The 26,922-nt window shown below is 45.4% G+C and overlaps 3 protein-coding genes across 4 annotated transcripts in view; 2 read left to right on the top strand and 1 right to left on the bottom strand.

Moving 5' to 3' along the window:
- Positions 1–423: 423 nt before the first annotated feature.
- LOC308582157 (uncharacterized protein) lies at positions 424–15,475 on the top strand (the record flags this gene model as incomplete). Its single annotated transcript, XM_081185038.1, has 9 exons — positions 424–704; positions 5,448–5,718; positions 6,129–6,221; positions 6,865–6,999; positions 8,181–8,405; positions 8,780–8,931; positions 10,858–10,964; positions 11,950–12,017; positions 15,309–15,475. The coding sequence occupies exons 2-9, from the start codon at positions 5,613–5,615 to the stop codon at positions 15,473–15,475; spliced, it is 1,053 nt and encodes a 350-aa protein (XP_081041164.1). The 5' UTR covers positions 424–704; positions 5,448–5,612.
- Positions 15,475–18,475, top strand: NDUFB7 (NADH:ubiquinone oxidoreductase subunit B7). Its single transcript, XM_081185045.1, has 3 exons — positions 15,475–15,651; positions 17,485–17,653; positions 18,277–18,475. The coding sequence occupies exons 1-3, from the start codon at positions 15,537–15,539 to the stop codon at positions 18,380–18,382; spliced, it is 390 nt and encodes a 129-aa protein (XP_081041171.1). The 5' UTR covers positions 15,475–15,536; the 3' UTR covers positions 18,383–18,475.
- Positions 18,476–20,280: 1,805 nt separating this feature from the next.
- The window catches only part of TECR (trans-2,3-enoyl-CoA reductase), a 30,195-nt gene continuing 23,553 nt past the window's right edge, over positions 20,281–26,922 (bottom strand). For both annotated transcript variants that reach the window (XM_081185040.1, XM_081185039.1), the window contains 7 exons: positions 26,554–26,659; positions 26,209–26,281; positions 25,756–25,799; positions 24,533–24,590; positions 22,885–22,973; positions 22,406–22,451; positions 20,281–21,933 (listed from right to left, as the gene is read on the bottom strand). In XM_081185040.1, the coding sequence (XP_081041166.1) occupies positions 21,806–21,933; positions 22,406–22,451; positions 22,885–22,973; positions 24,533–24,590; positions 25,756–25,799; positions 26,209–26,281; positions 26,554–26,659 (544 nt within the window). In that variant the 3' untranslated portion in view covers positions 20,281–21,805. The remainder of the gene's footprint in view (positions 21,934–22,405; positions 22,452–22,884; positions 22,974–24,532; positions 24,591–25,755; positions 25,800–26,208; positions 26,282–26,553; positions 26,660–26,922) is intronic.

Raw genomic sequence — 26,922 nt, 5'->3', positions numbered from 1 at the left:
ACAATGCGCAGCATAACACAATGATTGTGAAAGTGTACAATGTCAATGGATGCTTTCATTATCATACTGTATGTGCTGAAAAGCTGTTCAGTTGCGGGGGGGAGAGAAGACTATATATTCTGAAAATATTTTTTTCTTTACGCTTTCACACCTTGTCCTGCTGCCCTTCACGTTTTTTCCAATTTGGTGAAGGTGAAGCTCTCAGGACACGTTTTTTCTCAAAGATCCACTGTGTCGTGTGAGTCACTGTTGTCAAAGAGGGATTTGGAGGAAAAGAGATTGTGAAACGAATGTGGGAAGGCTGTTTGCCAAAAATGTATGCGCCTCTCAGATTTCTTAATAAAAGGCATTTTAATTCTTTAGAAAAGTCTGACACAGACTTGAGTCTGATACTTTCTTCGCTTCCTGCCTCTAGACAGAAAAGCATGGATCTGAACAACTTTTAAGCCTCACCTACACATTACACACAAATGTATGTTCGTGTTCATTCCTTGGTTTGTTTCGTTTAAAGAAAAACAACTTTGGAAGAAGGGAATTCAGAGTGGAGAAGCACCAAGGGTGCTCAAATCTTTTCCTCCTGCTGCTTTTCAGATCACCTCAGCAGTGGCTGTTCCTCCTCTAGCCTTCAAAATGTGAGTTCCATTTGGAAACCACATAAATGAAAGCCACTGGAATTGGAACAGCCAATGGCTGATGAGGAAAGGGTAAGCACCCTCAACTGCTTCTCTATGACAAATGCCTTAATGATCTGTCTAATGTTTCTTTAGAGACTTGCCTCTGAGCACATCTAACTTCTTATGACACAGGTAGTCCTAGGATAGAGGAATCTCTTCAGTAAAAGGTCTGCAAAGGTTTCCCTAGGGAGTTGCACAAAGAAGCCAGTGCCCCATGGTATAGTCTGAAGGCACATGAGACCACCACTTTGCTAAAACCGCCAAGAAGGTCTGGGTCTGGTCAGTTCCTGGATGCATAACTGCCTGCAAGCAACTTGTATGGTGCCTTAAGCTCTGTGGTAGAACTCTCCTTTCAAAACTATGCCGCCAAGGCAGGGAATACAAGCTTTCACTGAGGTGGCGGCGATGGGACATAGTGCTGGGGGCGGGGTGGGGCGGGGCGCAAAAGATCAGGAGCACACAGGCGATCACTGTTTGTAATCCCGTGATCAACCTGGAGCACCCAAGCAATCTACCTGCCGATCACAGTCAACCGGTTGAAGATGTCTGCGCTAGGCCTTTTAGATTTAAATCTTTGGTGTCAATTTTCATTGTTCTGTTCTTCATATACTTGTTATTTCAAAGTACATTTTATTGATTTTATGGTTTGTATTCTTCCTTCATTAGTAGCTGCTCTTGGATTTTTGATATGGAAGGGCAGGGTGGAAATTTTATTTAAAGCAAAAGAAAAGCAGCATTAGTTTTGGTTAGCCCTGAGGAGATGACACAGCAGGACTCCATCTGTGATATCCTGAATCACGACACCACAACTTCTCTTTTTGCTCTTCTGTTTGTGTCAGCATTCCATTTCCTGGGCTGGAGATAGACAACGTTTTTAAGAGAGTTGGGAGAGGCCTTCCATTTCACTGGTGCACGTGCAAATTTAGCTCACATTTTAAAAAGAACAGAGCAGTAACATTTGTGCTCAAATTAAACAGAGAGATAGTTCCCCTCCATGCACACACCTTTTTGGGATGGTTCTTTTTGCGGGTTGCCATATTTCAAACAGTGAAAATCCAGAGAGAAAAGTTGTTAAGCTTCTTTGGGCAAAATCACACACAAAAATATGCCATTTTTGAGCTATTTTTATGAAGAAATGGCCCCAGGAAAGTTTGCCATTATACACTTTTAGGCTCCAGGCAAAAATGTTCCTTTTTAACCAGGCCTTTGGTTGACTTGATTGACATCCTATGCCCTTTTAAAATGTGGCTTTGGGGGAAGTTATTGGGTTATTTTTTTATTTTTTTATTATATATCTTGTGGTTTTATATTTTGATTTTGTTCTGTGAACTGGCCTGAGACCTCTGGGTATAAGGGCAGCATATTAATTAATTAATTAATTAATTGAATGAATGGCTGGCACTGCCGACATGGGCTGCCATACATCTGGATTTTCTCAGACATTTTCCCCGATTTCTGTCAGACACTGCTAGAGACAGCTGGATTCTTTATATGTCCGGGAAATTCTGGACTTATGGCAACCCTATTTTTGCCATTGTTTTTAAAGATACTGTTTTTAAAGATGAGGTGAGACCTTTAACACACACAGGGCACTGGAATACCAAAGCAATCTGTATGCTTTGTAATGACAGCAAGGACACTCAGGGGCGATCATATCAGTGACTATGTGTCAGCAGAGAAATTTCCCAGAGCATCAGATTCCATCAGTCTCCAAAGACGGACCAACTCAAGGGTTCCCTACTCTTGCAGAGGGGAGTAGCTATATCCAGCCCAAACCTCATCAGGGAATGGTTCATCTGTGAGAACGAACTCACAGTGAATCCACCTATCAATGGAGTATTACCAGTCCACTCTGAGGTGAAGATCAGGGAAAAGGGATCCCTGATTACATGTGTTGAACTGCTGATGTACTGAGACATCCGCATGGAGGTTGTGAAGTCCCATCAAATCCCATCCACTAATGTGGATGGGAAACATTGCGAGTAATTCAATGCTGGAATCTTCTGATTGTTCCATCAGTGCAAGCACATCAGATCTGATGTGCAAGATAACACGCTCACACCTGTGATGTGCTGATGATATTGTATAAAAATGGGAGTAAGCATATGATAGTATGTATGGTGTTAGATGTGTGGGTAAGTATGTTAGGTGAATGGGGGGCAAGTGTGGAAATCTAGGTCACCTCCAGCATCTTTGTGCTGAAGCCTCAGTGACAACTGGAGAGGCCTCCTCAGGGCCCTCACAAAAGATTAAACTCTGTAAAGTGAGGTTTGAGAAAGTTAAAACCCTTGACTCTGAGCTAAGTGAGGAGCTTTTAATGAACAGCATGTACTGGACCACACTAGATATACTAGTCTCAGAGATTATCCCTTCCAAACAACAAACCTAGAAGGTGCTTATGGAAGGTGCAGTTGAGATCCTGATAGCTGAGCTAAAGTTTTCTTGGAGTGGAAAGAAGGAAGCTATGAAGTTAGTTGCACATCGAGGCCTCGCACCCCCTCCTTTGATGAATAAAAACATGTGGACACCAGTATTTTAGGTTAATGGGCAAAAAAGGCCACAACTTTTATTGGTTACAGAATGTGAGTGGTATTGGCTTTAGGCACTGGACCCAAAACGACTATATCTGACTCCTGCCTGCCATGCAGGAAGTCTCACAAGGGTTAACTACCTGTAGGGGGAACCCTGTTGATGTACATCACCTCAGAGCTCCCCCGGGGTCACCGGAAAGGTCATGCCATGGCCCTAGCCACCACCCAGGCTTTGGACAGGAACCATGACCCCAGGATTCCTTTAACGGAACACCCTTAAAGGGGAGGGGCAGGTGATAGCCACAACCTCCCCTCTCATAAACCAAGCTTTTCCAGTGCCTAACCGCCAAATCTTACAAAGTTGTGATGATTTGCTACAAGGCAGGTGAAAACCAAGTGGCTGGTGCCAGTTTGCCAAGTGGAAAAAGTCCTACCAGGCCCCTCAACGGCACCCAACCAAGGTCCAAAGCACAAGAAGGAGCTCCCGGCTGTGCAGCCGCTTAAATGCGACAAGCCACGCACCCAGCCAGCCAGATTGGCCTGCTGCAGACATGACACATGCCGGGACTCCCCTGTGACACGGCGGCCTAGACACTGCTTAGGGCAGGAAGCGCGAGGCCTGTGCGCAACCCCACCCATCCCTGAAGATGAGCAGCTTTGTAAACTCTAATCAAGATGAGCCAAAAATTTTAGGCAACAATGGGAGCAGGAGAGAAGGTCAAAGCTGCAGAGGCAAACCTGGACACAGTATTCCAGGTGCGGTCTGAAGAAAGCAAAATAAAGCAGTACTCTTACTTCCCTTGATCTGGACACTATACTTCTGTTGATGCAGCCTGGAACAGCATTACCGTAGCTTTTTTTTTACTGCTGCATCACTTACGTTGAGCTTGTGGTCTACTAAGACCCCTAGATCCTTTTCACAGGTGTCCCACATCTTATATTTGTGCTGCTGGTTCTTCCTGCCTAAGTGCAGAACCTTACATTTGTCCCTGTTGAAATTCATCTTGTAAGGGACCAGTTCGCCAATCTGTTAAGGTCATCTTGAATCCCAATTTTGTCCTGCCAGTTTGATGTCATCTGCAAATTTGATGAGCATCCCTTCAATTCTTTCATCCAAGTCATTTATAAATGATGACGAGGAACCATTAATGAGCACTTTTTGGATTCATTCAGTCAACCAGCTACAAATCCACCTAAGTTACCTTGTCCAGTCTACATTTTACCAGCTTTTCTGCAAGAATATCATGGGGGATAATTAGGCATGGTATGTTTGAAGAAGAGTGGTTTCCCTTTTTTACGTTTATTAATAAAGGCCTGTACTTTTTTAAACCACAAGGAACTCAGAAATAATTTGGGAAGAACTTGATGAACTGAAAAGCTGGCTATGCAACTTCCTGTTCAGGAAGCCACAGGATGAAATGTGACTCTTGAGTGGCGTTCACATCATACATTTAAAGCATAGTTGGTTGATTGGCACCTGTCTGTCTCGGGGCGCAATGGAAAAGTGTACCTTCAGGGGTGAAGTCAAACCAGTCATGGCTTCCCCCAAAGACTCTTGAGAGCTCTGGTTTGTTAAGACCCCTCTTCCTCTCCTAGGGCTACAGTTCTCACAGTGGCTTAACAATCACTGCCTCTTTGCAGGGAACTCTGGGAACTGTAGCTCTGGAAGGCAAATAGAGATTTGCTAACAACCCTTAGCACCTTTAACAAACAACTCCCAGAATTCTTTGGGGGAAGAAGCCATGACTGTTTAAAGTGGCATAAAAGTACTTTAAATGTGTGGTGTGAATGTGGCCTAGAGAGCCAGTGTGGTGTAGTGGTTAAGAGTCACGTAATCTGGGGAACCGGGTTCGCGTCTCCGCTCCTCCACATGCAGCTGCTGGGTGACCTTGGGCTAGTCACACTTCTTTGAAGTCTCTCAGCCCCACTCACCTCACAGAGTGTTTGTTGTGGGGGAGGAAGGGAAAGGAGAATGTTAGCTGCTTTGAGACTCCTTAAAGGGAGTGAAAGGCGGGATATCAAATCCAAACTCTTCTTCTTCCTACACTTCAATACTATGTATTGTTTAGTCACTGTTGTTTTTTATTATCATAAATAAAATTACAATAAAGAAAATAAATAAATGTTAATGGACTGCTATTGCTTATCTTAGGTTCTATGTTCTATGTTTCGATATTTATATATGACTAGAAGTATGTTTATTAATAAAAATAGAAAATTAACTCTCACTAATTTTGCTCAGGTGTAACCCAAACACAGCTGATGTTCCCTTATATACCAAGATATTGAATCTGCCACAAACCATTATAAAAGGAAGAGAAACCAAAGAAAATAGATGAAATGAAACCTGAGAGCAGGAGGAAGATTTGTATTTCAAGTGAGCATCTCACTTTCTTCAGTGTAGACCATGTATGATGACACAGGAGTATCAAGCAGAGGAGAAGATCTCCAGCTGTACGGGTCTTGCCGTCCCCTACCCCAACAACCCGTAAGGAAAACTGGAATTGTAGAAGGTATTTTTTTTTGCTAAAATATGGTCAGCAGGGGAGCAAGAGAGGTGCTATGTATTATGAAGTTACTCCTTCCACCCACCCATGCCTTCTGGGATAGAAGTGTCTCAAGCTTAGCAAATGGACAGTTGAGGTTTGCTTTAAAGCATAAGGTGCTGGACTAAAGTTAATTAGATAAACTTGGGATGTGTTTTGGGGTGGGGGGAAGCGACAGCCCACCTTCTGAAGCATGGGTGGAGGGGCGAAGAAGAAATAGGCGTGGACTCAGATTCAAGAGCAGCAAAAAAAAAAAAAAAAAAAGATTGTGGGAAGCAGAGCTCACCTGCTACAACTGGGAAGAGGAGCGTACCAGCTCCCGTTGATATCCGTATTGGTACATTCCAAAAGTTAACTCTGTCCACCCCCCTGTCTAGATGAATATGAAGACTTTGACAAAGAGAGCGACTATGACAGCATCTCGGTGCCTCAGGAAATGGAGGAGCCAAAGGCACTGCCTGAACCACCAGGTATGAGAAGAAGGGACCTTGCTAGCTTCAGTGTTGCTGCCCTCTGTTGGCTATTATGCATAAGGGAAGACTGGGGTGGCAGCTATGCGTACACTGTGGCCTTGTAACAGTGGCCTTGTTAATTATAGCTAACCATAGTTTATAAGCCATGGTTAATAGGGCTGCCATATTTCAAAAAGTGAAAATTCGGACACTAACTTCTTTTTTTGCAAAATTGAAAATAAATATGACAACACTGCTGACATGGGTTGCTATATTTCTGGATTTTCCTAGACATTTTGCTGATTTCCACCGGGACACTGCTTCCGGTTGCAGTATTCCAGATATGTCTGTGAAATTCCAGACGTATGGCAACCCTACTGGTTAACATATTGCAGACAATCACTCAGACCATGCCTTTTTTGTATCCACAGCATAGCTTATATCACCCTTACAATTACCCCAGCTTCTCCACAGTTCCAACATGCTATCCTGAATGCCTTTGCGGCACCCTTACACTGGCAATGCCTCACCATGGCAGCAGCAGCAGCAGCAGCAGCAGCAGCAGCAGCAGCCTGCTTGCTAATGGTTTCTCTTTTTTCCTGGCGTTGCCATTCTGAGCTGTTTCAAATCTCTCCCTCCCTCTTTCTCTCTCTCCACCCAGCCACAGCTCAATGCACCTTAACTCTAGCCCGATGGACCTTAACTCCAGCCCAATGGAAAGGCTGTTGGAGAAACTGCCTGGTTCTGCTCCTGGCTCTTGTGGGTCTCCTGATCGGCATCATTCTCCTTGTACAGCGTGAGTGCAAGAAGTAGGAGGGGTGTTCATGTGTGTCAAGACACACTGTGGAGCACCCCAGCTTCAAGAGATAAAAGCAGTGAGGGACTGGGACTCAAAAGGGAAAGAAGATTTATATGTACACGTATATGGTGTACCGTGGTGCTGCAGCAAGGAAGGAAAGGAAGGGCTGCGTACAAACAAATGAGCTTCATGTCTCTCTGTGGTTTGGCTGGCATCTCCCAAGACTGTCATCTTCACAAGTTTCAGATCTCAGTAATTACACTGGAAAGTTGTGGGGGGGGGGTAGGTCAATCCCTTTGGCTGAGCCTTGGCAAGTGCAAGGCCAGTCACAGTACCATTGGAGGGGCTCTGTGCCTCACAGAACCCAGCAGTCCCACTCCCAAGTCAGAGAGTGTGACCAACAGAGGGAAATGGGGAATTCCTGACTGAATCCCCTGTCTTCTGTCACAGGCTGTGGCTATAGGGCGAGCTGCGTGGGCAGGACTGGGCTCTTCACATATATTCTAGCTCCCCACCTTGAATATTTAGCTTTCATTTGAAAAGAAGCATCTAGTATTTTTACTACAGAAGTTATAAGGAAGGTCATGCATGCAGTATGCTACTTAAATGTTCAGGAAGAAGTGAACTGGGAAGACGTAAACTGGCCTGTGAATGCAAAGGCACTGGGATAACTGACCCATATTTTTCTCTCTCTAAAATATGAAATTACATTTCATTTTATTGGTATTTAATACAGTGGTACCTCAGGTTACAAACACCTCAGGTGTTTGTAACACTTTGGGTTCTCATCCTGGGGCAAAGTTCTTAAAGCGAGGTACTACTTCCAGGTTAGCGGACTTTGCCCCAGGATGAGAACAGAAATTACGCGGTGGTGGCGGCGTGGCAGCAGAGGGAGGCCCCCTTAGCTAAAGTGGGACCTCAGGTTAAGAACGGTTTCAGGTTAAGAACGGACCTCAGGAATGAATTAAGCTCGTAACCCGAGGTACCACTGTAATGTTAAATAACTTTACACATATTGGCTTTGCATTCCTGTTGTTCTGTAACGATCCCTTCCCTGTATGCTTAGGTTCCTTCCCCATAAAATGTCTGATTGCAGACCTGCCTCTGGAGGAAACAGCAACAATGGGGTGGGGCTCCAGGGCAGCTCATGCAATGATGCCCATCTCTTGCCCTTCTAGATGCCGCCATCTTCTCTGAGCTTGGGAAGCTGAATACCAGCTGCCCACAGGAAAGCTGTGATGTTTCAATCATCCCTCTAACAGCTGACAAATTGAAGACCGCTTTTCTGAAAGAACTTAAAGCTTTAGAAGAACGTAATGACAAGAGGAGTGAAGCAACTGATAGAAGAGTGGAGGAACAAATATCTAAATTGGATGGAAAAATAAATGCATTGGAAAATAGAGGTATGTGCGAGAGGAACAAGATGTAAGCAACTGATATAGAAAAGCAAAAAGCATCACTGAACAGAATTTATCCACGGAAACCTTGGTCAAATCTATTTGACAAACTGGGGCTCTATGCAGGGATAGTAGAGGGGGGAACATCCCAACCTCCATGTTTTAGACCACATTATGACAATTCCTAACCCTGAGATGTGTCTTGCCATCTTAGTGGTTCTAATCCCAAATAGCGATGTATAAAGAGACATACTATCTTTGTTGCAATCAGAACTGTTTCTGTTCTGCTACAGTTCAGCTTGCACTCCAGTTAATCAATCTTCCCTTTACTGCCACTATTATTATTGATAGTTTTCATATAAAACTTTTCCCTCTTTCAGAAATCTGCAGGAGGACTGACCCTTTATCCTGGCATGAGTTTCTAGGAAGTTGCTACTACTACTCAGAAGACGAAAAACAATGGGAAGATGCCAGAAAATTCTGCATTACTATCAGTTCCCACCTGGTCATTATTAACAGCAAGCGTGAGCAGGTCTGAGCAGCACCTTTGGTCGTAAGGCGCATTTGCTCTGTTCATTCACAAAACTGTCTTTTGCTTGGCCCTGTAATTATACTCTATCCAAACCAGATTTTCCTAAGAATTCAAGCAGCTTCCAGTTCCTAGCTGTTGCTTTCCTGGACCTAGGCAATATATGGGTAGAGAAGAGGATAGGGAAACCTAAGCAAATACATCACCACTCTGGTAATTCATTTTTAATTTTAAAAATCAGCTAACATATTGTCATACATATATAAGTTCTGAGTGGGCAGGTTTTACAGGTCTTGCACTTATTCTGTCTGTCACGGTCCAGTCTATGGGTCAAAGTCCTGGCGGAGGACGTCAGGACCGGAGGCAAGATAGCAGGGTGGGAGCAGGAATGAGAGTCCAGAAACCAGGGGTCCGAGGGTCAGGAAGCAGGGAGTCACAAAGTCAAGGGTCCGAGGGCTGAGAAGCAAGGAGTCAAGAAGCTGAGGTCCGAGGATCAGGAAGCAAGAAACCGAACGCAGCAAGGCAGGAAACAAGTTGCTGTGGCAAAGAGCCAAAGGGAAATGCTGACCTTATATCCCTTCCTGGCTCTTGTGACCAGGTGCAGTGAGTTACCAAGCGGCCTCACCTGTGTGGCCGCACCTTGCCTCTCCAGAACAAACTTAGGAAGTCCTACTGGTCACAGGGCCTGGCTCCTGCATGCACTCCTGACACTATCTGTTTACTGCTATCTGTTTATATCCCACCTTCCCTCCAAGTAGCCTAAGTCTCTCCCCTACCCACCCACAAATTGATAGCATCATCCTCTGCAGGGAGCAGAAATGGAGGCAAAAGGCCAGCCGTTCAGGGTGCCTCCAGATGGTCTCTATTTTGTGGGAGAGATTCAAGTATACACCAGAAATTTAGGTGTGCACCATTAAGGTTGATTAAAGTCCTTTGTCACCCTAGTGCAACAAATCCACCCTAGTGCAAGAAAAAACAGGCTTTTGTAGTTCTCAAAGAGAATGTGTAGGCCCTACAAACCAGAATAAATGCTGAATAAAGACTAGACCAGTGTTTCCCAACCACTGTTCCGCGGCACACTAGTGTGCCGCGAGATGTTGCCTGGTGTGCCGCGAGATGTTGCCTGGAGGGAGGCGGGCGAGTCGGGCGGCGAGAGGCGGGGCGGCGGCGGCGAGGAGAGGCCGCCCAGCGCGGGGCTCTCGCCGTCTGCCTGCCTGGCTGCCTGCGAGCTCGGCGGGCAGCGCCTCCGTCCGCAGCGCCCGCCTCGCGGCTCTCATTCCCTGCCCCTGCCAAAGCTCACTCAGCCAAGCCGCGCTCTCCTTCCTGCCTCACTTTGCTGCCTCCTCCCCCCCCACCCCCAAAGCTTGGAGGTTCCCTGGCAAGGGGGAGGGGAAAAAATTTGAAACTTACACTTTCGTGCGTCCCTCCCGGCGTGACGCTGCGCGCTGACGTCACGGGGCTGTAATGGTGGTGTGCCTCGAGATTTTTTTCATCAAACAAGTGTGCCTTTGCCCAAAAAAGGTTGGGAAACACTGGACTAGACATAGCCTAATCTCCATGTAAGCTGTGTGCAAGCAAATCATGAATGCTCAGTAAACTGGTCATGTGGAGGAGACCCTCGGGCCATCAGTGACAATCCTTAGAACAAACAGGAATATGCAAGTATAGGCATAGAATCATAGAAATTTAGACTTGAAATGGACCACTAGGATCATCAAGTCCAACCCCCTGCAATACAGGAATCTTTTCACCCAACGAGGGTCTCGAACCCATGACTGAGTGACAGGATTGGGGTGGCGGAATTCTTGAGCAATCATTCAGGCCAATCTCCTGAATGCATTTTTATCACAGCAACATATTGCAGCTAGGCAGACTATGGATTTCATGTGCTACAGCATTTGTGAAGGTGCTACATGTTTTTCTTCCTAGAATTTTGTGGTTACAAAAATAAAGCTCACCTCGGTCTGGATTGGCATAAGTGATGCAGTGAACGAGGGAGCGTGGCAGTGGGTTGATGGAACAGCACCAACAGAAAGGTATGTGGATGATACCTAGCTCTTCTTTCTGGAGCCCTTACAGGGAAAAGGCAGGGGGCAGAACGGTGTCAGGAATTCCCAGGAGCCACATAGCCATTCCTCTTTTACCCTGCAGCCTCCTGCGCCCCTGAAAGCTTCTCAAAGGAGTGGAATGCAGCTCAGGGGACTGTTGTGGGAAGAGAGGATTGCATAACCCTGGCCAGAGCAACATCCCACATTGTTTATTACTCTGGAGCAGCTTTTCTGGGAGGCAGAAGGATGGAGAGGAAAGAAACTTTCTTTCTGTTACGCTCCTTCCATAGGATTCAATCCCTTGACTTGATCTAGTGGAGCAGCTCAAGCAGCTGAATCAACTATTCTAGCTGCTTTCCTAGATACAGGGCTCATCCAGACTTTTGTGCTGTGTTTCTAGGCACAGGTCTGGGATATAAAGCTCTGGGTCCAAAAGTCTTGCTTGTTTGTTATTTGTTCTGGCGCTTTCCCTGAGGAAACCCACATTTTACCGCTGAATTGGAGCAAACGGCAAGCAGGTTTTTATCAGTTTGCCGTTTGCCCCAATTCAGAGGTAAAACGTGGGTTGTCCCAGAGACTGACACCCCTCCCCCCTGCTCAGACACAGAGCTTTCAGGTGTGAAGCTGAAATATGGCACGAAAGGAAGTCTGAAAGAGCTGCAGTTTCAGGTTAAGAACGGACCTCCAGAACGAATTAAGTTCTTAACCCGAGGTACCACTGTACATGGTTATCATTCACTGCCACTTTGAGGCATTACCCCTCCTCCTGTTTTTTCACTCTCCCATGTCACCCCTCCCTTTTTGACCAGCTTTGTATAGTATATTTGCTCTCCAGAGCACAACGAGGTGTGATTTGTGATCAGGCGGTCCCCAACTTTGGTTCCCTACAAATGTAGAAGGCATCCACATAATTCAGCAAGTCTCTTCTGCAGTGATTTCACAATTCTGTACTAACTGTGCTTCTCTGTTACAGGTTCTGGAGGCAAGGAGAGCCCAACAATAATGATGGTGTGGAAAATTGTGCTGTCCTTTATAAGGAGGGTAATTGGAATGACATTGACTGTAATTTAAAAGTCAACTTTGTCTGTGAGAAGCCAACAGGTTGCAATTGCTAAAAAAAAATGAAAAAAAAAATGAAGGAGATCTTTCTATATGGGATCCTTGACACAAGCTTCAAGGAGTTCACATCTCTTAAATATAGCTGGATATTCCCTAAATGACCAAAGCTTTGTGGATGTTTGGGACCATCATTAGTGGCATGTGTTGTCTAGATGTCTTTGGGCAACAGCCACCTCCAACCATTGTCCAAATACATGGAACTCTTAGCTAACCTATCAAATGAAAATGGTTGCAAGCCCTCAGTTAGGGTGTTCCACAGCAGGGTTGTCTTAACACTATGCAAAGGTGTTCCCACCTTGGCTGCAGATGAATTAGGAGTGACTAAAAGCATCCAACTGGGATGAAGCTGCTTTAAGAAACAACACATTAGGATGTGTTCGGCATCCCATTTACTGCGGCACTCACTTCATTTCCAGTGCTGGGTTTTAAATCCATTTTAACACGATGTTATCCAACATGCATATGTATCTTGTACTTTGGTACAGTTTGAAGCATTGTTTCCTAAACCAGCTTCACACTGATTGGAGTGCTGTTCTGAGGGTTCGCCCAACTCCCAGAGCCAATATCAGAGGGGCACAAGAGGGGAGGAGGGGAAACCCCACTGCACACATGGAAGTCCTTGCACAGGGCAAGGACAAGACCCTTAGGTGAATCCCTCCTCTGGTAAGAAAGTACAGGAAACATAAGCACTTGGATAATGTTATATGAACACAGATAAATACCGGTAACTTAGCACTGGAAATGCAGTTACAGATAGGTAGCCGTGTTGGTCTGCCATAGTCAAAATAAAAAATAGTTGGTCTTTAAGGTGCTACTGGAAATGCAGTGAGTGCACCATAAACGGGAGTGTGAACACAGGCTTAGTCTGCAGTTATATCTTTCACAAACAAACTGTTCAGTCTGCTTTATATCATCCCTTCCTGAGAAGATAGCTTTCCCTGCTCTACCTATTGTACCTATTGTTCTTTTCAGGGTCCTACCTGCTACCTTGCTAGCATATGGGTAAAAGCACCAGGGATGGACTTACTAAATGTATAATAGCAATTGCAGTTCTTGTGGTCACATCCACACCATAGCACTCATTTACCACTCCCCAGAGAAGTATGGGAGCTGTAGTTTGTTAAACTTGCTGGAAACTCCTAATTAATCTCTTCACCCTTAACAAACTACAGTTCCCAGGATTCTTTGGGGGAAGCCATGGTGTTAAAGTGGTATTGTATGTAGAATTTCTTATCATTGTTTATAATCCTCAGGACCTTTTCAACAGTACAGTTTCTAAGTGAGTGCTTTCCCACTTTATTCCTGGGCCATTGGGCTCTAACCTTATCTTCCAATTTGTACCCCACAAATCCCATCTAATTTGTGTTAATCTGCAAATTTGTGGAATACTTTCCACTCAAAATTCTTATTCCTAAAAATAGCAAAACCACCCACAAAGCCTCGCTGAAGCACTCCTCCCAATTGATCACTCAAGTAAGCACCTACCTGGAGATAGTCCCAGGAGTTTGTTCTAGCCCACATTAGAATAGGTCATCCAAAGAACATGTAAGTGGTCCTTTTAATCTAGTGCATAACTGGCAGCATTATAACAATGTCTGAAGCAGCTGTGATGCTAATCCGAGGTATCAACTCTTTCTTAAAGTCTTTGATGTCCTATATAACCTATATCTAGGAGCGTGTCTCACTTATTTTGAGCATTATGTTCAGAGTTTGATGTCAAAATTAAAAATCACAGTGGGGAAAATCTGGGTTTTTGGAGTCTTTTTTAGAACTGTTTACAGGGATCACCAACCTATTTGGACTGATGGGTACACAAGACACCCAAGCACACTCAACAACCTATTCTAACAGATTCCTTCAAATCAATTTTCAGCCCTTCAGCCTACTGATTCAATCTATTCATTCAAGTCAAATTTCAGCTGGGGGAGGGGACCCTGTGAGTATCAGGAAATGTCTCAGTAGACACTGAGCGTGCCAGTACTGTGTTGGTAACTCCTAGTGTAGCACTATCTAAGAGTAAACAAGCAGGGTTCCTGTATACAGAGCTTGTGGCTGAGGGAGATTAAAGAAAAGTTAGCATCCAAGACATAAGCCCCTACTCTAACTTGGGCCTTACTTCATGCATTTAAAAAAATGTTTTGAACATTTAAAAATGCAGCCAGCCTGCATGCAAGGCAATGGAGCACAAAGCATCAGTATGCAATGGAGTGATTGACCTGATGGGAGGAGGTCTGCCCCCCCCCCCCGTTAAAAGTAAAATTACTTTTGCTGCAAATTGAGAGGCACTGGGGATTCCCCCCCTCCAAATCCAAACTGGATTCCAATCTCATCTCTGTCCTACTATGTCAACATTGGACTACATTGGAGAGCTGCTATATGCTACTGTACTCTTATCAGCAAAATCCTTCAACCTGCATTGGGAATATAACAGTGAACTACACTTCCAGGATTGTTTACTACTTTCCCAGCCCTACTGCAGTGTGAGGACAAAAGTAATGGATGGCATTGCTGAGGTGTTTGCCATGTTGCACTGAGTTAATTATAATACATGTTAAAATGACTACAGTTCCAAAACTACTTTGTTAAATCTAAGGTGTTAAGTTCCACATTTTACAGCACAATATACTCCCAGCTGAAAATGTTAAAAGCAGATGCATGCGTTTTGGCTACTCTTCCCACTGTAATGGTTGTAGAGCTAGAAAAAAAATAGACATGTATATATAAGTCTCCAGTTATTTTTTTATTTGGGATCGCCATTTTACACGGGGAAGGGGCATACTATGTCTGCCACAAAGATTAAAAAAGAAAAAACCTCAGCACCACATGCCTTGAAATTCTAGCTTCAGCCCAATTCCCAATCTACAGTAGAAGTGTAACCACTGGACTCCATTATATGGTTGTTGCAAACTAGACTTTCGCATAACCCTCAGTTTGCAATAGTCACTTGGGAGGGCTCCTATCTCCAAGCCACAGCTTGCAATTCCTGCAATATGGCGGTAATGTGCGGCGTTTTCTGCATTGGGATTTGCAATAGCGAGGCGGATGTTGGAAAACCATTTTTTAAAAAAAGTTCCACACGCTAGCAACAAATAAGTTTAGAAGAGAAATAAAACCGCCCTCTTTGGTGGTACATCATTCATTCACTGGGCAGCATGCTGGTGTCCAGCAACAGCCACGTTTTAAAAGTGTGGTTTTTCTCCATTTATTTTTCAGGTCAGCTGCCCAGGAATATTTTAAAATGGCGCCTCACGCGGAACCAGGAAATGGCATCATCAGAGACGATGCTTCTCTCTATACGTTTCGTAGCTCTGCGACAGCGGCATGCATTTGTTACCGGAAGCCTTTTTTTAAAGGGGGGTTTACTTCCGCTTCCGGAATAGTGGAAAGGCGGGGCGGGAAATAGCAAGAGCAACCTCAGGAGGCAGGTTGGAGGCGGCCAAGATGGGGGCTCATCTGGCTCGGCGGTATTTATGGGACGCGGAGGTGGAGCCGGACCCGGTCAAGATGCCCACCTTCGACCCCCACTTCGGCTTCCCCGAGGAGCGCAAAGAACGCGGTGAGCCGAGCTGAGCTGAGCGGGGAGGGAGGGAAGGAGACGGGGAAGGCGAAGGTCACCCAGCGCTTGGCTCCGCCTCTTCCCGGAGCCTTCGCCTGGCGCAGCCCTCAAGCCCAGCCTGGCCCCCCAGGCAGGCCTCGCCAACCCACTGCGAGGTAGGTTCTCTCTCCCGGGGTGGGTGGGGGTGCGAGGGCCGGCCCAGGAGCCAAGGGGAGGCGACCGCCTCGGGCGGCAGAAGATCCGGAGTGACGCTGGACACAGACACCCTTTCCCGAGCTGGGCTCTCTCTGCTTATCTGCCAGCATCGCCGGAGAGCCACGTTTGAGGCAGTGTTATTTAAGGACAGCTGTTTGTCGCGTTGCCATGGTTTAAATCAGGCATAGGCAAACTCCGGCCCTCCAGATGTTTGGGACTACAATTCCCGTCATCCCTGGCCACTGGTCCTGTTAGCTAGGGATGATGGGAATTGTAGTCGCAAACATCTGGAGGGCCGGAGTTTGCCTATGCCTGGTTTAAATCCTTCCTTTTCTCACTCTTGCATGAGAACACTTTCACAGAGACATCCATTACAGGGCATTATGTAAAAATGCTTTGGGTTGAAAGGTGTTGCACAACTGTAAAATATAGTAATAATCCAGAGGTGGCTGTGATGCTCGCCGGATTATCCCGAGCTAGTGCCTACCTCCAGGGTGGTTGCGAGGATGAAAATGAAGGGGGCATGTTTGCCTCCCGGAATAAAAAATAAAAAAAGCTTTGCTTAGCGCTTTGCTTACGAAATTGCTTAGATCCGTTCTGACTTAGGGTGCTATAGTTGATAGCAGGCCCAGTGGGGATAACTTTGGCCCCTGCTTGTTCAGTGTTAATGGATACTTTTTATTTTGTACAGCCTCCTGAGGATGTGGACGTGAGAAATGTGAGAGGTACCACGTGTGTGCTAGATCCCTGATACCCTTCTGGGCCACTTTGCTGGGATAGGACTGTTCGTTCCAGGAGGGGTGAACCCAGAAGTTGGTGTTGGGGGACCTCAGTTCCACGCATTAGCTGCAGGCCTGTGGTGCCCCTTGGGTTCTGTTCTGTCTCCCATGCTATTTAACAATTATATGAAACTGCTGGGAGAGTTTGTCTATAGAGTTTCGGGGTCTGGTGTCTGCAGCATGCTGATGACACTCAGCTCTATTTCTCCTTTTCAGCTAAATCCAGGGAAGCTTCTTTGGTTCAAAACCACCATCTGTCATTAGTAATGGATTGGATGAAAGTGAACAAATTGAAAGTTAATCCCAACAAGGCAGAGGTGCTCATGGTCGGTTAGAAGGCAGACCAGGCAATAGGGATTCAGCCTTTGTTGGATGTGGTAACACTTCTGAAATCACAGCTTTGCAATTTGGACTTCGCCTGGGCTCAGCCCCGAGCACGGATGTTCAGGTTTCTGCAGTGGCCAGAGTGCATTCGTACAGTTAGAGCTAGTGTGCGAGCTGCGCCTGGTCCTTGAGATGTCTGATTTGAGGGTGACTGTGTTGTCTCTACAGAAAGGTCATGCATTTGTTTAAAATATGCTTAAATAAGATTTAAGGCACAGCTCTAAGTGCAGGGCAGGAACTCTGAATTCTTTCACTGGTGTTGACTAGCTATGATTACTGTGAGGATGTAGCACTTGGATTTATACTGGAATGGTCTATCAACTTTAATAGCTAATCGAATTTGCAGATCAGGTTTCCAAAGGCCATAAGCCACTACAGAGGTTTCAAACGAGTTGATGACAGTTGATCAGGTTGACCCTGCCTGGATCCTGACCTCACTTCTGTTCATTTTATCCCCTTCCATTTTCCCATGCAGTGATGATAGCAACAGAGCAGCAGATGAATGAAGCTCAGCTTCCTCTTGACATGCGAGACTATTGTGCACACTACTTCCTTAAGTGGGCGAAGTGCAAACGTGACAAATTTCCAAATATCTTTGCGTGCAAACACGAGCGTCATGACTGGGATTACTGTGAGCACCTGGAGTAAGTCAGAGCTATGCCTCCCTTCTTCCTGTAAATCAGCCTTCCAAGTTAGCTTGTTGCTAACACTCCTGTATCACTTTTTCTCTGTCCACCATAAGAATTTAGCAAGACTTAACAGGTAGCATATGGGCAGGGGAAGTTATTGTGTCACAACCCCTTCAGTGGTGTGGGTAGGGTGAAATCTTATATACCGATCTGTTAACTATTCTTCCTTAATGCTGAGTGAGCTTTGATTTGGCTTTTTGAGTTCCTTCACTCAAAGCATCTCACCAGTCTTTATACAAGTCTTTCCAGGTTCAAGAGACTTCTAAACTGGCAAATATTTTTGACAGTATTCTCTCCTGATAGGAAAGCTAAATAGAATGTAGGGTATCTCACTGATCCCATATCAGCAGATGACAACTTGGGGAAAGGTGCATTAGGTAGATATCCATATACATGCTACAGATGTCTCTGCAGAATAGAAGAATGTTCAAGTGGGGAGGGAGAAAAGTTTTATGAGGGATTCAAGCCAGCTAGTATCTTTTGGCCTGGAAACCACAGAATGCGAGGATGGGTTTTGGGGGTGGGGGGAGAAGTATCGGTTGCTCTGACCTGACCTGCACTTGTGTGCTTTCCTGTAGCTATGTCATGCGCATGAAAGAATTTGAACGGGAGAGGCGCTTGCTGGCTCGGAAGAAGCGCATTGAACAAAAGGCAAAAGCGGCGGCGGCAGCATCAGCATCCTAGCTGGCTTTGGTGTGCCTCCTGGCTCCTTCAACAAGAGGCTTGCAGAATCCACTAGGTCTGTTATGTTGAAAACAATAAAGACATTATCCTGTGGTTCTGTCTAAAACAATCACTGTGCAGTTCCTGAGATGAAATGGATAGCAGTTGAACATTTAGAGCTAATGAAGACTTCTTAGCCTTCAAGAAGCCTTTCTTATATCAAAAATCCCCACCCCTGCCCCTCAAGTCTCTTCTGTAGTTGCTATTTTAAAGGAAGGGGTGGTAATGTCCCTTTTGTGGGTTGCTGGAAGTATTAACTAGTATTGTATTAAAGCGCAGAGAGACAGACAGACAAAGACAAAATACCAACCATTACGTGTTTTAGCTGCCAGTCTTGACTGTGCAGACAGCCGTTTTCACTTCTCACTCTTTTCCTGAATGCAGTTGTGGGGGGTAGGTCTCCACTGCATAAACCTTGGTTCATTTTTGCCTAGTAATGACGACAACTTCTTTTAGGTGTCTTGTTCTACATACAGTCATAAAGAGCTACTGCTCCTCCAGTGTGACAGGAGGTGGGCAGGGATCAAAGGGAGCCAGTATCTGTGGGGCAGGGTGTGAATTTACCTACACCTGGGAGGAGCTGGTAGGTCCCAGGCCAACCTAGAGAAGTCAGACTTTGTGGCACCGATACTGTATCAAACTTTCCCCAGCCAGCTGCTGCACTCCAAATGTTTTGAACTACAACTATCCCCAGCCATTTGCCATGCTGTCTGCTGGGAGTTGAAGTCCAGGGCAACTGGAAGTCACCAAGCTACGGTTCAGGCTATAATAGATTCTGGTTGAAATGTGGATAGAGTTTCCTCTGGCTCAGCTGAAGTGCAGGTGGGAAATCTGTAAGCCTCCAAATGTGGCCAGACTCCAGTAATTCCTACCTGTTGTCCAGCAAACTTCTGTAGGACCACAGGCATCTTATAACTGCAGCTTATGACCCTCACCCTAGCTGGGGAAATGAGAAAGACGACTGCCCCCAAAGCCACACTTCCAATGCCACCTGCTTAGTGCAGGAATCTACAGCAGGAAGCATTTGCCCCCTGGTATCTTAGTGTAGATTTAGCAAACAGAATTGTGAACAAGTTCTCAACTTTTTTGTTGTTGCTGCTGAAACAACACTTCGGGAGTTCTAAATTGCAATAAGCTTTCAAAATACAACTCTTTTCCAAGTAGCTCAGAATTTAAAGAGTACAAACTTGTTTCTCTCATAAAATCCTGTTTCTAGTGTCCTTGTGTCACTAGACAAAATGCACTTTGCCCTAATTTGAGAAAATACTTGCATATTTTCACCTTAATCTCAAATAGTGTTTAATGTTTAGTAAAGTAATACTAAATCAAAATATATACTGTTTGTGTGTGGCCTGAGAAACCTTTTTTTTTTAAAAAAGGATTAGATATGTTCATGGAAGACCCAGGAACACTGGTTGGCCACAGTTGCTGAAACGGTGCCTGTTAACAGATGCTAGAGGCAAGAAAGCAGGGGTGCTCCATATGCTTGTGAGCTTCCAAAATCACATGGCTAATTGTTTTTCCTGACTCGGCAAGCCAACTGTGACTATTTAACTACTAAATGTGATGCCCAAGTGGTGAATGCACTTTCTAGAAATTCCATTGGTTAATTTATAATTCCAACCCTTTGACCTATATTGAATTTTAGCAAGCTGTAGGAGTGCAGCTGCCATTTCAAGGTTAGCTTCTGATTTTAAGCAACTTGTCTCCTTTGGTGGCAGGATAATCCAATATGATTTGAAGCTCTGTTCTTCCTTTTTGCTAGGCTGCCTTGCACACAACCCTCCGGCGGGTGACGCAAGCTTCCATTCCTTCTGTGTTGAATTCCATGGCACCCTACAAAGAAAAACCTACTACAGTCCAGGGGATGGATTAGTTTTATTTGTGTAAATCCAAGAAGGAAGATAGTTCCATATGAAACAGACCATAACAAGTCAGTGGCTCATTTTAACAGCTGCCATGGAGCCTAGCAGGTTTCCAGTATGTCACTGCTCACATGCAGCATAAACTAAGACTATTGCAAACTTTCAACCTGATCCTAGGCATGTTTATTTGGAAGTAAGTTCCACTGAGTTGAATGGGGCTCACTTCCAAATAAGCGTACGTAGAATTGCAACCTTAGTGACATTAAGACTAACCAGGAAAGGAGAAGTAAGTTCCTCTCAGGGAGGCTGTCAAAATTTCTGTAATGTTGAATTTCCCCCAAAGTAAAATTAAAAGCCTTTCCTTCCTTCCTTAGGGACTACAAATAGCTACAAGCTATTGAAGTATTCCCCCTCCCCAAATAACTTCAGTGCAGCTGTAGGTATAGTTTTCCCTTGCAGAAGGTTCCAAAAGCAGCTCTGATAACACTTACACAAAACAAACAGGAGTGGGCCTAAAGTCCAGGAAAAAATTATAGCATGACTGAGAACAAAATATATAGCAGCCTTGTTTTTCATACCCTAATTTCAAGGCTCTGCCAGCTATTCAAGATGAAACCTACCATCCTAAACAGTTCATGCTTAGCATATTGGGTGAGGAAGAAGGTGCTGGCTTGCACTGTAGATGGTACTAAAGTGCTACAGCTGCTCCCCAGTCACACCTGATCTGTCCCCTTTGCTTCATAGCAGCAGTTTCTGCAAACACTTCCCCATAGCTCCTTGCTACCTGCCCTGTGTGTCTAGAATTAACATCCTCTGCATTGGAAAAGAAGAACACAATTTGGCTGCTCAGAGCATACTTATCAGCCTCCATGAACTGGCATTTATTTTTTGACCAAGAGCCTGGAGATGAAGACAGCCTCACCTGTATCGGTCTCATGCCCTTCAGAAAGGTACTACTAGCTTTTAGAATGGGGAAGCATCCCAGAAAGAGCACAGAAGATTTATGCTATACCAGTATTTGGCACTTGAGGGCTCACTTAGTCAAGGAGAATGCACAAAGCTGAGCTAGGAGACTTAACTCCTAAATTGTATTGATGAACCATAGAGCTGAGGAGACCTCTCCTAAAGTACTATGTGGAGCAAAAAGTATTCAGTTTAGGCCAGGCTCCAGCTGCCTAGATTTAGCTTTCGGCACCTGCTCCTGCAGACTTAGGGCTCAGTCACTGCTTCATTCTCTTTAAAACTGGATCGTTCCCTTCGCTGTAGCTTTTGACTTAATGGGCGCTTGGTAGGGAAGGCTGCTCCCAGCCTCAGAAAGGCTTTGGAATGGGATATGGTCAAAGATTCTGTAGGGAGGGACAGTAACTTACAAAAGGAAGGAAATCCCTACAGCTTCCCTCAGATTACAGTGTAGACAGCAAGAGAAAATCTCATTTTAGACTCCAATAACACTCGCTCACAAGGTAAAAAACAAAAACAGAACTATCGGCCCAGACAAAAGAAGGCAGAGGCTTCCAGCTCAAAGCAGGAAAGGGACAATGGGGGAACGCAGTGGTGGGTAATCCCGGAACTCCTTTAGGTAACTTCGGTGTTTCCCCTTTGCCCAGATGGTCATTTGGATGAATCCAACCAAGGAAAACAGAGCCACTATTGACAAGGGAAGAGAGAGTTGCATGTCATTAGGCATCTACACAGATCTCTATAATTTCCATGCCCCAAACGCCTGTAAACACACATTGGCGTAAGTAACTACTCAAGCTGATGGGAAATTACAGGCAACAAACATGCCCCATGGGTACGTTCAAGCTGGACTTTCAAGCCACTCTACAACCATCTAGGATTTTTGAGACAGCAATACCTGTCTTGGACTACATTATCTAGAACAGTTATGGGACCATGCAGGCCTGCAACATCTGGAGGGTCAGAGCATGCATCATCCAAGACTGCTGGGGCTTATGGGAGTCCAAAAACATTTCCACATCCCTGACCAAGAACTGGAAGGAGGCTTGCAGGCAACCAACCAACCCTGATTCATAACCCTACTGTTACGTTATGTTAACCCTACTGCAAACCATTATTTAAGACCTGACGTCTTTGTTCAGAGCAGACTAGGACTTACCTGGAAGGCACTGAGTCATAATGGCAAAGCCAATCCAGGAACCCACCTGGAAGAGAAGAACACCAGCTCAGGATTGTGGCACACAAGGTGGGTAAGACCCTTCAGCGCAACTGACCCTTCACAACAACCTAAATTAAAAAACAACAACCCAGTAGCCTTTTGGCTTGGGGGGGGGGCACAGTGACTGGGCCCACAATAAACAAATTTTGTGTTGAGTTCCCCCACCTTTCCCCCCAGAAAAAAAGCAATGGTATAGAATGTTAATCAGCCAAAGGCCTGGATGAAGAATGTTTCCGCCTGGTGCCTAAAGGTGCATAATGAAGGCACTAGCCGAACCTCACTGGGGAGAGCATTCCACAAATGGGGAGACACTTCAGAAAAGGCCCATACATGTGAAAACATGTTCAGAACAAGACACATGAGGCACCTTCCAGATTCAAGACGCTCTAATCTGCTGTGGAGTTCTATCCTGTTCTCACCTCGTAGGTGTAATTAGGGCAGGAGACAAGCAAGAAAAGCCATGTGAAGGGGTTCTTGGTAGGAAATGGGATCTTCCTGGCTTTAGAACCTAGGGGGAGAATTAAGAGTTTGATTCATTTCATAAAGATAGCAATAGACACATACACCCTTTTAAATGGTACTATTTTCTGTACTTAAAGGCACTTTGTCTCTAGTATAGCAGGGAGCTTTTTGGTGGAACCAACTTGCACAGCAAGAACATTATTCTGCTTCCTTCTCACAGGCGGCTCCAAGAAAAACTGCCACCGCCGCCGCCACCATCCTCAGCTCCATCCTAGCTTGAGGCATCTGCAGACACCACTGCATGGGGTCCTGCTTATCCAACTCTGCATTTCACCAGACAGAGAGCTGAGCCAGGGACACCAAGCTACTACAACTCAATTGAGAGCTGCTTTGGCACAGCCTGCCTATGGCAAGCGGCATGTAAATAAACTTCATTTGGCACCTCTCTCAGACATTATGCTCTGTCTGAAGCCCACAGAATAAGCTTACAAAAATACAGTCACTAACAAGATCTGTCAAGGTGTTTCTGGTCTAAGATCTTCTGCAGCAAAAACCCAGTTGGACTATGTGTATATGTGTGTATGCCTAGACACACAGAATCCAGAATACCAAAAAGTATTGATGCTACATAAAGACATATGTGGCCTCCACAACCCCAGCAAAAGTGAGAGAGCACGTGTGCAAGTGTATGCATGCATGAGATTGAAAGGAGGAAGAGAGGAGAGTACAGTGGTACTTTGGGTTACAAACACCTCGGGTTACAGACTCCGCTAACACAGAAGTAGTACCTCGGGTTAAAAACTTTACCTCAGGATGAGAACAGAAATCACGTGCTGGCGGCAGCGGGAGGCCCCATTAGCTAAAGTGGTACCTCAGGTTAAGAACTGTTTCAGGTTACGAACGGACCTCTAGAACGAATTAAGTTCTTAACCAGAGGTACCACTGTACTTTAATAAAAGGCACAGAAGCAAGGTTCTAACCCACATAACTCCTTGTTCCTCTTGGTTGTTCCTCACAGGAACATAAGGAAAGCCCTGCAGGATCAAGTCAGTGACCTATCTAGTCCAGCATCCTGTTCCTACAGGGTTCATAGCCGCCGATAACCTTATCCTCCATGAATTTGTCTAATCCTCTTCTAAGGGCATCTAAGTCAGCAGCCACCACTGCCTCTTAAGGGAGCCAATTCCATAGCTTATGCACTGTGCAAAGTAGTATTTTCTTTCGTCTCTCTTCCACCCCTGTCTGCATCTATCCTAACCTCTTTAACTCAATGTCCTTCTGCTTCCCTGCTCAACTCTTTTTCTCAAAGGTTATTCAAAACACAGCGTAGTCTCTGCAAAACCCACCAATGTTGGACAAATGAATCATGCACATTTACACAGGCCCTATGTTCACTGTTCATAGTGTTTTCAGGACTGTTCAAATCTCAGCAATACTTTCCCTTTGTTGAAGAGCAATTGCACAGGGTTTCACCAGCTCTGGGCTGCCAGTACCTTATGGTACGTGTCCCTTCAGCCAAACAGCCTTAAGACAGACCCATAGTAGGTCCTTGCCATGCACCTATACTAGCTAGGGAGGCACTCCCAAAGGCTCCTCTGTACTCACCAGCAGGGCGCAGGTTCCGTAGAGCAATATGAATTGAGAAGTTTCCCAGCTGGCAGAACTACAAGAGGAAACAGTCAGTTTCAACATAGGCATGTGAAGAGACCAAGCACTGACCTCTCACAGGTCCCTGCCCCCCCCCCCATCACAAGTGACATTTCTGCCTGTGAGGACACATTTTTGCAAAAATCTTAGGAATCAGCTTGAAGGGATCCTGCTCCCTCAGTGCAGGATATCCTCTTCCTCCATAAACGCACAGCCACTTTTTTTTGTACCACTGTTTCATATTTTCCAGAGCTGAGCCCTAGAAATGTGCACCAGTAAGCAAGTGCTCAAATCAAGGAAGTCGGGATTAAGATGCACAGCCCCCTAGACCCATTTCCTACTGCAGCCTCTGCTAGCCTGATGCCTTCCAGGTGTTTTGGTCTACACCTCCCATCAGCCCCAGGGATGTAGTTCAAAACAACTGGAGGGCCCCAAGTTGGCAAAGGCTGTCCTACTGTAACTAAGTCAAAGCATGGGCAACTGAAGTCACTCTTCCCCATTTATCCTGGCGCCATTTCCATTCCCTTCCTCTTTTTGTTCCCCCTCGTGGATATTTTTAGATTGTAAGCCCCATGGGGAAGCAACCTGCCCTCTCATTCCCTGGCAAGTGCCGTGTGAGTAGACGGTGTTAACATCAACAACCAGAAGGTGGCAGCTTGGTTTTAAACACAATAGCACCCATAGGAAAATGAGGAACTAGTCTTTATCTTCATCAGCCCAGGCACTAGTTATCAAGACCTCATTTTTTCCAGTCACCACTGGCAATCTTAGTCCTCACCCATACAGCAGAGTTCTGACCTAGTTACTGATCCAATCTCACCCCACACCCCTCAAAGCTCTTTTTACCCCCATGACTCCACAGTGCAACACCAGCTTTCTGTTACGTGGGGGGGAACCATTTCAGTTCATGAAAAATCCAGCACTTATTCAGCACTGAAAATCCCCACTCTGTATAGGGCCTGGTCTCACAATGTAAATAGGAAGCCCTGACTGTTTCACGGCTGTGTTTCTGTAGAAATTATCTCCTCTACTTTACACGTTTGCCTCTGCGTGACTGAGCTTTCACCCCAAGTTCACCTCTAGCCTCATGCCCCATGGCTCCTGCCCCATTTTCTAACACATACATATTTATCTACTTCAATTCCACATGGGGCTATTACACTCCATCCTTAAGTTCTTACCAGAAAAATGATAAGTGCCAGTTTCACTTGTTCATGTCCATATGCTGAAGGGATGACAAAACAGAAAATGTTAGGGCAGAGAGTGTGACTGGCTCAAGGTCATCTGGTGAATTTAACAGCTGAGGGGGGAATTTGAACCTCGACTACCCCAGTCTTTTTGCATTTCCTGGACACAAGAGTCACATACAGTCATGATCATACACCTATTAATATGTCAAGTTGGCCAATTAGCACCTAACTGAGTCTGCAGGACATTATCTCCCATGCCAAGAGCTGACAGTGAGTTGTGTGAACACAGCCTGAGACTTCCTCCCAGACATTCTTCTGCTAAATTACAAGGCAAGAAAGATAAACCCCATTAATATCCATCTGCTTTAAAAACCATTAGGGATCCTTGTCCAGCACTAACCAGCAAAATCTCCTCCCCAGCTTCCTTTTCGTTTTTTGGCTCACCTGGTGGAGTATACAACGGGTGATTGATGTAGTATGCCATCCAGGCAGCAAAACCCCAATAGTAAGTACAGTTCTGGAGAGAAAGAAACAAACACATTAAGAAACAGTTATCCAGTGAAGTTGTAGCAAAATGGAGATGTGCTGAATATGCCAACTTCACGGCCTGGGAAAGGCTCAAGCAGAGGAGGAAGCCAGACCCCGTCCTCTCATTCCTAGGAAAATGCCTAATACCGTTTACTTCTTGAAAACCACAGTAAGGAATTCTGAAGGTTGCCCTCCACAGCTGTCTTATTGCTTGCCCCTTCCTGATCCTCCTCCTTTAGCCTCATTCCCAGCACCACTCACCTTAAAGATGTTACGTAAGGGCATTGTCCCATGGGAGAACCTATGGACAAAGAGGGTCTCCAAGAGGCGCTTGACGTAGTGGAAAGAGTGGCAGATGCAGGCCAGGCTGGAAAGGAGAAACAGCAGGCAGAATAAGAGGCTACTGTAGCAGTGAAATCTAGTAGAGAAATGCAAAAGACCCTTCTGCCCCATTTCAAGAGCAAGACCAGTGAACACAGTTATAACCAGTTCTCTGAAGTCCTCCTGCAATTCTGCATTGAGCTTCCACATTCTGGGCTTCCTTGATCAGAAGGATTACTTGGAGACCTTTGTGGAAGTCTTCCTTAAATTTGCTGCAGCAAATGGTTTAAACTAGCAAAGTTGGGTCAA

This window comes from Podarcis bocagei (assembly GCF_964188305.1).
Source record: "Podarcis bocagei genome assembly, chromosome: 2".
Classification (NCBI taxonomy): domain Eukaryota; kingdom Metazoa; phylum Chordata; class Lepidosauria; order Squamata; family Lacertidae; genus Podarcis; species Podarcis bocagei.
This window is presented reverse-complemented; position numbering and strand designations above follow the sequence as displayed.

Excerpts from the sequence above, each read along its gene's own strand:
- NDUFB7 (XM_081185045.1), top strand. The coding sequence starts at position 15,537 with ATGGGGGCTCATCTGGCTCGGCGGTATTTATGGGACGCGGAGGTGGAG. Across the intron at positions 15,652-17,484 it reads CGAGGAGCGCAAAGAACGCG|TGATGATAGCAACAGAGCAG; the intron begins GTGAGCCGAGCT and ends TTTCCCATGCAG. Across the intron at positions 17,654-18,276 it reads GATTACTGTGAGCACCTGGA|CTATGTCATGCGCATGAAAG; the intron begins GTAAGTCAGAGC and ends GCTTTCCTGTAG.